Genomic DNA, 12,040 nt, shown 5'->3' with positions numbered 1-12,040 from the left:
GATCTAAAGCTGTTCACGCGATTCTTATTGTAATCAATCAAACTTTAATTCATGTAATAATCTTTTATTTTTATCTTGATTATTTATATAGTTAAAGTGAAAGAAATTGCATTTTTAGATAAGTTTTGCGACATTGTCACCAAGAACGAGAAATGTTTAATCTCACAATCTAGCTTCGGATATATACTAGTATATGAAATATACAAGTTAAAATACATGAATGGTCGTTATAACGTAGTTCAAACGAGTTATATGATAAAGTGAGGTTAAAAAGGTTAAATCTCAGCCCGTGTTGTTTCCTGTGGTTACCATGGTGAGAATGAGGACCAGGTGCAGTGTTCTGTCTGGCCGCTAGAGTTCGCTGTTTCTCCGTCACCCGCTCCCGCTGCTAAAGCGCTTAATCCCCGGGGGGGTCCGGTCCGGTGAGTCCGTGACACGGACAGGCACTCGCGCTCGGCACTGCACGGGAACGGTAACGGGCTCCTGCATTTCCCAGCCGTGATCCCGCGGATCCACCGAGGCTCCCCGTGACTGTGTTGTTGTCGTTACCGACGCGCTTGGAAACGGTCGTGGTCGTCACACCGGGATGAATCATGTCTTCGTTTGTGAGCCGGGTTCAGTTTTTAGACGATACCGATCCGTTCAACAGCACCAACTTCCCGGAGCCGACCAGACCTCCTCTCTACACCTTCAGAGAAGATATTCCTCTCATCAACCAGATCGCGGGAGTCCACAGACTCCTCAAAGCTCCACACAAGGTCAGAACACACCGCGAAGTTCAGTAACGTTACTTCACTCAAATAGAGTTTAGTGAGCTTTATTTCAACCTCTCTTTACTGCAGGCGCGTATTACAGTACTAACAGTGTGTGTTTATACTGTACACACACACACACACACACACGCTCTAAAAAATGCTGGGTTGTTTTAATCCGTGTTTGGGTCAAATATGGACAAATCAAGCCGTTGGTTTAGATTTTTAACCGTTAGTTAAAATTTTTAAATTACATTTTTAAACCCAACGGTTGTTGTTTTTTTCATATTTGACCCAAACATGAGTTGAAACAACCCAGCATTTTTTAGAGTTTATATCTGTATGTGTATATAGCCTAAGTGTCTAATAAACGTATAGCCTATTTAAAATAATAGTAAGTGTTGTTTCATTAGTCCAGACTGTGGCTGGAGAGTCTGAGGCGCGACAGGTGCGGCTCTCAGCCGCTTTTAGAGCCGCTCATTCATTCACTCACAGGACGAAATCATATTTTTAAAACGGAACTGTTTATTGAAATTTTACACACAATATAAGATAAAATCTAAAAATATTCTTTTTAATTTTTCTGTATCATCTTTGATGCATCAGGCTTATATAGTATGATATAGTGAGAATATATAGGAAAAATATGAAGATATGCTGCAGATGCTGATGTTTATGAAAGTCTGATGTTTGTAATGTAAATCAATGAGATCTTTATTGCAGTATACTGAGATAAAATGCATATAAATATCAATATCTGCCAATAATAGGTTATGTCTTAGTAAGATGATATTTAAATGCTCAGTTTTATGATCTGTAGTTTTAAAACATAATGCAATGCAACACAATGATTGACAGATGAACAAATAAACCTGATGATTATATTTGATGCTCGTGATTTTTATAATAAATGATGATGATAATCAAGCAAACCTGCTTCAGTCCGGCTGAAATATTACTAACACTATCAAAGTTCTCCTGGATGAATCATGTCAGATGTGACACACAGAGCCTCGTAGAGCTCGAGCTGGAGGACACACACTTACACTAACACACTCTTCTGGATATGAAGGCTGAATGACTGCATGTTCAGATCAGACGTGATTGCAGAATATAGAAACATCTTTTTATTAATAATGAGAAAGAACTTGCAGGAACAAAAGACAATTTGAAACCAGATTAAACAAATGTGAATAAAAGGCAGCAGGACTAGGTTAACATCACATGATGTTATTGTTTGTGAATAATATTATACATAATTATATACATTATATTCTAATATATTCTGTTTCTGCTGCATCACACGTTTTTATATTCAATTTGGAAATCTGGATTGTAAACATGGATTTAAATCTCATGTGTTTTTGTGTCTGATCTTTATTAGTTTGATAGAGATGTTTGCTAACTGACATCATCCAGTTGTTCCTCTTTCTCTCTCTTTCTTTCTCTCTCTCTTTCTCTCTCTTTCTCTCTCTCTCTTTCTCTCTCTTTCTTTCTCTCTCTCTCTTTCTCTCTCTTTCTCTCTGGTTTCTCTCTGGTTTCTGCTCTCAATTTTTCAATTTCAATTTTTTCAATTTCATGTTGCTTTATTGGCATGACAAAAAAAAAATGCATCTGTGTTGCCAAAGCATAAGAACAAATATAAACAACAACAAGGAGTTAATACATCTGATATAGTAATACAAGTAAACAGGATAATTATGATGTAGATGCAGATACTAAACACATTCTGTGCATGTCCCTCAAAGGGTACATTGAAACAATAATATATATATATATATACACATATACATACATATATATACATACACATACATATACATATACATACATATACACATACATACATGTACATATAAAAAAAAGAGAGAATACAGACAAACAAGATAATAAAAAAATATATATATACATATATATAATACATAACTTGTATAAATACCTCTTATACAATTTTCTATTTATTTAGCCTTGTATTGTGGCAGGAGAAGACATATGTAGCCATGCCGTGCTTTTATCTTCCCCTAATAAAAAAAGAAGCTTTTTGTCCTCAGTGTAGGTAGTGAAGCCTGGTATATGTTTTTCAAATTTTTGGAAATATTTGTTTCTTAAGTCTTCATATTTGGGACATGTACATAGGAAATGTAATTCTGTTTCGATACCCTGGTGGCAGTGTGAACAGACACGTTCCTCTCTTGGTCTCCACACTTTTAAATGTCTACCTCTTTCAATCTCCAGCTCGTGGTCACTGACTCTGTATTTTGTTAAAATTCGTATTTCTTTTGGATTTTTTGTTTTGAGATATTCGGCCAATTGGATATCTCTGTTCAGGGATTGATAACAGAGGAGTTTGTGTTGTATTTTATTTTCATTTTGCCATTGTTCTGTATACTCGTCTTTTAATTTAGTTTCAAATCTTTTGATTGAAGACTGAGGATTGTGTCCGTGGCGACTCTGATGCTCAGTGTACCTGTCTCTCTGTCCACTACTGACTGTGTTTATCTCCGTGTTCCTCTGAGCCCGCTGGGCCAGGGGCTGGACATCTGAACCACACTGGTTGCTCAGGAGAGCTTTGTATGCAATGGAATTTTTATCAGCTTGATTTAAATGCTGCCAAAATTTAATTGACCTTTTTTGGATTTTAATTTTCAGAGGGAATATACCGAGTTCTGCTCTGCATGCATTGTTTGGGGTGTTTGGGCGAACTTTTAGAATAATTTTACAGAATTCCAGTTGCAGTTTTTCAGTGGGAGTTTTATCCCAGTTTTTAAATTCTGGATTCGAAATCGGGCCCCAAACTTCGCTTCCGTAGAGCATTATTGGTGTTATCAGAAAATTGTAGATTTTTAGCCAAATTCTTGCGGGGATATTTGTTTTTCCAAATTTGCATTTGATTAAGCTCTCCGAGCTTTATTACATACATAGTGTGTTTATGGCCAGGTTGAAACTCCCTGATGCACTAATTTCAACCCCTAAGTAATTATATGAACTCTTTTGTTCTAGTCTGGTGTTGCCCAGAGTGAAGTTGTAACTCTGTCTATTTCCCAGAGATCTGGCTCTCCTTTGAAATACCATAACACTGGTCTTTTTCAGATTGACTGTCAGTGCCCATTTCTGACAGTACTGCTCTAGGACGGACAGGCCCTGCTGTAAACCTTCTTCTGTTGGGGACAACAGAACCAGATCATCGGCATAGAGCAGGAACTTGATGTTGGTATCATGAAGAGTGAGACCTGGGGCTGCAGACTGTTCCAACATGGTTGCTAGTTCATTGATGTAAATGTTAAACAGTGTTGGACTCAAACTGCATCCCTGTCTCACGCCACGCCCTTGCTTGAAGAATTCTGTTCTTTTGGAGCCAATTTTTACTGCACATTTAGTTTCTGTGTACAGTGATTTAATCGTTTCATAGACTTTACCCCCTATCCCGCTTTCGATAAGTTTGTAAAAAAGCCCATCATGCCATGTTGTGTCACATTTTTAATTTTGGTGTAGTTTTTAATAAGGGTGTGGAGAGTATAAATGTGGTCTGATGCACGATTTTTTGGTAAAAAGCCAATTTGATTTTTACTTAAGACATTGTGCTTGGTGAGAAAGGACAGTATTCTGGCGTTGATAATACTGCAGAAAACCTTCCCCAGACTACTGTTCACACTAATGCCTCTGTAGTTGTTAGGGTCCAATCTGTCGCCATTTTTGAAAATAGGGGTGATGAGTCCATGGTTCCAGATCTCAGGGAAATAGCCAGACTCCAGAACGAGGTTGAACAGCTTGTGGAGAGCTGCCTGCAGTGTAGGGCTACTGTGCTTCAGCATCTCAGGGCAGATGCTGTCCACTCCACAAGTCTCTCCAGCCTTCAGTTGCCTCTGTATTTCTATTAGTGTTATTGCCGTATCTAGGGGGTTTTGGTAGTCTTTCACCTTTTCCTCTAAGTGGTGGAGTTTTTCAACTACTGAGTGTTGTTGGGGGGTGATTGCACTATAATCAATATTCTTATACAAAAATTCAAAGTGATTTTTCCAGATCAAACCATTTTGTATTGTTAATTTATCTTTAGTTTGTCTTGGACTGAATTTATTCCACAAATTCCAAAAGACGTTTTGGTCAAATTATGGCTTCTTCTATTTTGTTAAGTTCTTCAGATCTGTACAGCTCTTTTTTCTTATTGATTAGTATTTTGTAGTTTTTTAGTGCCTGATGGTATTGGACCCGTATCTGACTCTCATGGGGTTCTCTGTGTTTATGGTTTGATAATAGTCTTAGTTGTTTTCTAGCATAAACGCATTCATTATCATACCATTTTTCTTTTGAGGGTTTTGTTATTTTGTTACTATAGTTAATTATTTTGAGATTTGATTTTGTAGCTAATTCAACAAATATATTGTTTAAAGGTCCCATGACATGCTACTTTTTGTAGGCTTTAATATAGGCCTTAGTGGTCCCTAGTACTGTATCTGAAATCTCTTTCCAAAAATTCAGTCTCAGTGCAGAATTATAGCCACTATAAGCCAGTCCCAGAATGAGCTTCCTTCAGACGGGCCGTTTCGGTGTCTGTAGCTTTAAATGTTAATGAGGAGGAGAAAGGCGGCGTAAGGTGGAGGGTGGGTGTGGCCTTGACCATCTGCGGCAACGGTAGACCATGCATGTTTACATTGGATATATTGCAATGGCACGGAGACACGCAGTCGTTCAAGCATTTCAGTTTGACCCAGAATCTGATCCAGATGGAGAAGTTGCAACTCAGCGGCTCCAGCAGGACGTTTCCGAATGGTTAGTTTAAAATATTATGTCTGGATACGGTACTTTATTCGGATGGTTTAGTTATTATCATGTAGCTAACGCTAACCTACTGTTGCCTTTTCACGGGAGATCTGTAACGTCTGTAATTTATCTTATTACAATTACATCAAGCTCTGCGATCTTGAAATGCGGATATCGCGCACGCCGTATATAACCAACAGGAAAACGCTATCCAAATAACAAAGAAGTGTACAACACTCGCGTTACTGTGTGTGTATTCACACACATACTTGATGCTGTCTACCTTTACATTAGCGCAAGTAACTGCATAGCTAATGTTACAGCCACATTCTACGTGTAACAAGCTAGGTAACCATAAACAGTAAAGCAACAACTTGTATCATTAGTTGACTTATTTGTCCGAGGTGTGTAGCTGAGCCAAAGAGAGTTGGTACTGATCCAGACTTTAGTTTCAGACGTTCAGCAAGCCCAGCTCTGTATTAACCCCTCGGTGTTCATTTGTACATCCAATTATTGAGCAATTATTATGCTTCGCTCGCTCAAAAGCCATTATATCTCTCGTGGACAAACTAAAATCGCGCGCGCACGCGTTCCTACTTCCTAGCTCATTTTCTCATGGGCGGAAAATATTCTCTGGGCGGGCAAAGCAGAGAAAGGGGAGGTAACATTCCTCCTTATAACGTCATAAGGAGGAGATTTTAAGATCAGCGCGTATGAGCCTCCATTTTCTCAAAGGCAGAGAAAGATAGCAAAAGCTCGATTTACACCGATTAAAATTTCTAGAAACTTGGGGACCATATACAGGCTAGGGGAACTCATATTAATGATAAAAAACCTCAGAAAGTGAAAATTTCATGTCATGGGACCTTTAAATGCTGTGTAGCCAAATTTACTCCATCTTTTGTGCATGGGAATTTAATAAGTCTGAAGAGATTAAGTTTTGATTTGATTTCTGTACTCTCAAGTGCAGTTAAATAATTCTCTATGTTGCTGCATTTTTTCCATATATATATTTGGTGGAGGTCATACATTTTGCTGGTTTCTGATTCTTGTACAAAGCTATACTTTGTAGACTTATTTAAATAAAGAGTTGTTTGGCAGTGATCTGAAAAGGGAAGTTGTGGTGAAACTACAAATGCATTGATATCCTCTGGGTCGATATCGGTGATCGTATAGTCCACCACACTGTTGCCTAACACAGAGGAATAGGTCATTCTACCCAGAGAGTCACCTCGGGTCCTTCCGTTAACTATGTATAAGCCTAGGCTTTTGCATATCTGGAGAACTTGTCTTCCGTTTTTGTTTATAATATTGTCAAATCTTTGTCTTTGTGGTATTGTGTGAGCTGGGACTGGGGAGATTTGACCGAATATGTGTTTGTTTCCATCTACTTCGATGTAGTCTTTCTCTTTTCCAGTTCTTGCATTGAGATCTCCACATAATAAGATGTGACCCAATGACTGGAAATGAATTATCTCCTTTTGAAGGTCTTGAAAAAAAAAAGACCTGGTTTCTGCTCTCTTTCTCTCTGGTCTCTCTCTGGTTTCTCTCTGGTTTCTGTTCTCTTTCTCTCTGGTTTCTCTCTGGTTTCTCTCTCTCTGGTTTCTCTCTGGTTTCTGCTCTCTTTCTCTCTGGTTTCTCTCTCTCTGGTTTCTCTCTGGTTTCTGTTCTCTTTCTCTCTGGTTTCTCTCTCTCTGGTTTCTCTCTGGTTTCAATCTGGTTTCTGCTCTCTTTCTCTCTGGTTTCTCTCTCTCTGGTTTCTCTCTGGTTTCAATCTGGTTTCTGCTCTCTTTCTCTCTGGTTTCTCTCTCTCTGGTTTCTCTCTGGTTTCTGTTCTCTTTCTCTCTGGTTTCTCTCTCTCTGGTTTCTCTCTGGTTTCAATCTGGTTTCTGCTCTCTTTCTCTCTGGTTTCTCTCTGGTTTCTCTCTCTCTGGTTTCTCTCTGGTTTCAATCTGGTTTCTGCTCTCTTTCTCTCTAGTTTCTCTCTGGTCTCTCTCTGGTTTCTCTCTGGTTTCTCTCTCTCTGGTTTCTCTCTGGTTTCAATCTGGTTTCTGCTCTCTTTCTCTCTGGTTTCAATCTGGTTTCTCTCTGGTTTCTCTCTGGTTTCAATCTGGTTTCTGCTCTCTTTCTCTCTGGTTTCAATCTGGTTTCTCTCTGGTTTCTCTCTGGTTTCTGCTCTCTTTCTCTCTGGTTTCAATCTGGTTTCAATCTGGTTTCTCTCTGGTTTCTCTCTGGTTTCTCTCTGGTTTCTGCTCTCTTTCTCTCTGGTTTCTCTCTGGTTTCTGCTCTCTTTCTCTCTGGTTTCTCTCTGGTTTCTGCTCTCTTTCTCTCTGGTTTCTCTCTGGTTTCTGCTCTCTTTCTCTCTGGTTTCTCTCTGGTTTCTGTTCTCTTTCTCTCTGGTTTCTGCTCTCTTTCTCTCTGGTTTCTGTTCTCTTTCTCTCTGGTTTCAATCTGGTTTCTCTCTGGTTTCTCTCTGATTTCTCTCTGGTTTCTGCTCTCTTTCTCTCTGGTTTCTGTTCTCTTTCTCTCTGGTTTCTGCTCTCTTTCTCTCTGGTTTCTCTCTGGTTTCTCTCTGGTTTCTCTCTGGTTTCTCTCTGGTTTCTCTCTGGTTTCTGCTCTCTTTCTCTCTGGTTTCTGTTCTCTTTCTCTCTGGTTTCAATCTGGTTTCTCTCTGGTTTCTCTCTGGTTTCTCTCTGGTTTCTGCTCTCTTTCTCTCTGGTTTCTCTCTGGTTTCTGCTCTCTTTCTCTCTGGTTTCTCTCTGGTTTCTCTCTGGTTTCTGCTCTCTTTCTCTCTGGTCTCTCTCTGGTTTCTCTCTGGTTTCAATCTGGTTTCTGCTCTCTTTCTCTCTGGTTTCAATCTGGTTTCAATCTGGTTTCTCTCTGGTTTCTCTCTGGTTTCTCTCTGGTTTCTGCTCTCTTTCTCTCTGGTTTCTCTCTGGTTTCTCTCTGGTTTCTCTCTGGTTTCTCTCTGGTTTCTGCTCTCTTTCTCTCTGGTTTCTCTCTGGTTTCTGTTCTCTTTCTCTCTGGTTTCTCTCTGGTTTCTCTCTGGTTTCTGCTCTCTTTCTCTCTGGTTTCTCTCTGGTTTCTCTCTGGTTTCTGCTCTCTTTCTCTCTGGTTTCTCTCTGGTTTCTCTCTGGTTTCTCTCTGGTTTCTGTTCTCTTTCTCTCTGGTTTCTCTCTGGTTTCTCTCTGGTTTCTGCTCTCTTTCTCTCTGGTTTCTCTCTGGTTTCTGCTCTCTTTCTCTCTGGTTTCTCTCTGGTTTCTCTCTGGTTTCTGTTCTCTTTCTCTCTGGTTTCTCTCTGGTTTCTCTCTGGTTTCTCTCTGGTTTCTCTCTGGTTTCTGCTCTCTTTCTCTCTGGTTTCTCTCTGGTTTCTCTCTGGTTTCTGCTCTCTTTCTCTCTGGTTTCTCTCTGGTTTCTCTCTGGTTTCTGTTCTCTTTCTCTCTGGTTTCTGCTCTCTTTCTCTCTGGTTTCTGTTCTCTTTCTCTCTGGTTTCTCTGGTTTCTCTCTGGTTTCTGTTCTCTTTCTCTCTGGTTTCTCTCTGGTTTCTTTCTCTCTGGTTTCTCGTCTGTTTGCTTGTAATGCTGTGTTTTTCTGTGTCAGTCTGTCATTGGAGGGAAAGTCATGGTCAGTATAATTGTCTGTTTCGGTCAAATCTGTGAAATAAAGTAGAGGTCAGCGCTGCTCCCAGAATGCCACAGTCATCTCACTCGCACTCACAAACACACACGATGAAGATATATCTGCCTCATAATAATGTGAGGTCTTTCCAAATATGAGGCCAAAAACTATGGAAATTGTAATATAAATGCATTTTTACTGGGCTCGACATTAACGCTTGTCCGGGACAAGTGGATTTTTTGAAAGGACAAGTAAAAGAGAATTTTACTTGCCCGACTGGACCAGTAGCCTGATTAAACGCCAATAACAAAAAAATAACTAGGGAATCACTAAAATGAGAGAATGATTCTGATTGTATTATATTTATTGTAAGTTGCGATCGATAGTGGATAATAAATGTATTACTGACGGTAACAAGGTTGCGCTGTTGAGGCTCGCGCAGCCTCTCGAGGAGAAATCCAAACAAATGAGCGCAGCTCACACACAAGAAACTCAGTTAACAACACACTGCCAGTGCCAAAATTCTAAATCTGTTTTAATATTTTTAACATATGATACAGTTTAGCAACCTCACACGACGAGTGCCGTTTTCCTGAATACAATCACGACTGAAAATGTGACATTGCTTTCATACAACAGTTCAATAAACAGTTCAAATTAAGTCACTTACATTTTAGACACAATATTGACTGTTTTTGTTCTGTTTCAGCCGCGAAAATAGTTCCAAACAAAGATCACAGCAGAACCGTAACGCATCTCACAGCAACACTTGACCTTGTTTTATTACTGAATGATTCAGCGTTTTGAACGAATTGGCTAAGTCAAAGATTCAGTGACCCATTCACAAACATCTGTCTCATTCTTGAATGAATCAGTTGTTTGAACGATTCATTTGAATGAATGACTCAATGACTCGCTCATTAAGACGGTCGCCTGCCGCCTCCTACTGGCGGTTTACTTTCATGTTTAAAAGTATCATTCTTTCCAACGTTTCATATTTGTATATTCAAAAATATTTAAAACAATCTCATAACATGCAGTTGTAAATTTTCAATGTAAATGATTTAATTTAATCAGCCCTACCTAGGGTAACAACAGCCCTATATTATCTTATTAGGTATTCTAATTTAATTTATTGATCAAATTAAAAAAATTAAAACGAAAGATGAAGCATACATTTAATAAGATTAGGGGGGGAAATGCTCTTTAAAGGTGCAGATATGACAATATGCAGATTTAAATATATCAGAGCTGATAGAACACAGATGAGAATATTTCTTCAGAATAAATTATATTTACAGCACACACACACACACACACACACAAATTCCGGACAAGCAACTTTTTTACTCGGACAAGTGAATGACAGATTTACTTGTCCAAAGGACAATCACATGAAAAGGCTTAATGTCGAGCCCTGTTATTATTTACATTTATGTATTTGGCAGACACTTTTATCCAAAGTAACTTGCAATGCATTCCAGGTAAACATACCATCATGCATTACCTGGGAATCAAACTATTTATTTAAATAATCATATTTGCAAAATGCATTTATTCAAATTGCTTAGAATCAGCCTAAATCTGTTCATTGTGAAAACAATGACATTTATTCAGTTGAAAATTATGAACAGTTGTAGAACAAGAATTATTCAATGAGTTCAAATGTATGAGAATGAAACAAATTGCATGTATTGATGATAAATATGAGTAAATATGTTTCCCAGTGAAGCTGATTCCTGTAATCCAGAGGAAACACACTGAGCTGAACTCCGGTCACAGATCCTCTGCGTGTGTGTGTGAGTGTGTGTGTAACACCGAGCTGAACTCCGGTCTCAGATCCTCTGCGTGTGTCTCACATTCTCGGGTTATAAATAGATGGGCTGAATCTCATCCACAGTGTAAGTGGTAGTTAGTGAAGTTCCAGCGACTGTCCGACTGTCCTTTACTGCGGTGAAAACACTTCATCCGAACGCCACGCGCTTCCCAACGGAGAGAATAATCCAGTCAGATCTCTGGAGTTTAATAAAGAGTTTTAAAGTCTGTCGGAGAGGCGCTGAGCAGAGTTGCAAAGATTCAAAAGTCTGCATTCAAAAATTAAACCAAAAATCCACTTTTATGCACAAGTTAAATTCACGACATTTTCTCCAGGAAATTTCTCATTTATGTATTTAATGTTTGTTTACTATTCAAATTTAAAGTCCCCCTGTAGTCAATCATTTTATCCCTTAAAACTCACCAAAATTATATATTTAAAGTTTTTGTCCCTAATAAAAATGTCTTCATGCCTTAAAATATCTTGACTGTAACTCGACACCCTTGCCTCATTTAGTATGCGCGGTTCTATGAATATGCAAATGAGCCCCGCCTCCACTCACTCACTCAGCTCAGAGATCCACAGGTTGACGATCACACGTTGATCTGATTGGTTACAAGGTAGTTTGTGACGTCAGAAACACCAGCGATTTCAAAGCGTGTGTTTGAGACTGTCTTTGGTTCACTGCAGTTTTAAGGAGGAAATACTCAGCAATGCTGTCGACTTATGAACTTACACATGCTTTGTCTTAAAGCAGATTAAAAACACCACATAGACACATAAACAACATTAAAAGCTGGATTTTCACCACAGGGAAACTTTAATATCTAGTTTATTTAGTCTATCTGTGAATCTATATGCATCTGTCCACAGTAGAGCTGCACGATTAATTGTTAAAAGATTGCACTTTCTATGTCTATTAAACCTTTGACAAGCACAATCACAGCGAACATTCAGATCTGAGCCAGAGAGAGCAGTTGTCGTGTGTGTGTGTGTGTGTGTGTGTGTGTGTGTGTGTGTGTGTGTGTGTGTGTGTGTGTGTGTGTTGTTCTAGTGATAAACTGGTCTGTGTTTCCTATGATCTGTGGTTTGCTGT

The 12,040-nt window shown here is 39.0% G+C and overlaps 1 protein-coding gene across 1 annotated transcript in view; it reads left to right on the top strand.

Moving 5' to 3' along the window:
- The first annotated feature begins 417 nt into the window (after positions 1 to 417).
- Positions 418 to 12,040, top strand: part of fhod3a (formin homology 2 domain containing 3a) — a 62,443-nt gene continuing 50,820 nt past the window's right edge. Inside the window, exon 1 of the mRNA XM_081375722.1 lies at positions 418 to 758. Coding sequence (XP_081231848.1) covers positions 594 to 758 — 165 coding nt within the window. The 5' untranslated portion in view covers positions 418 to 593. The remainder of the gene's footprint in view (positions 759 to 12,040) is intronic.

The sequence above is a fragment of the Scardinius erythrophthalmus genome, assembly GCF_964197995.2.
Source record: "Scardinius erythrophthalmus genome assembly, chromosome: 10".
Classification (NCBI taxonomy): Eukaryota; Metazoa; Chordata; class Actinopteri; order Cypriniformes; family Leuciscidae; genus Scardinius; species Scardinius erythrophthalmus.
This window is presented reverse-complemented; position numbering and strand designations above follow the sequence as displayed.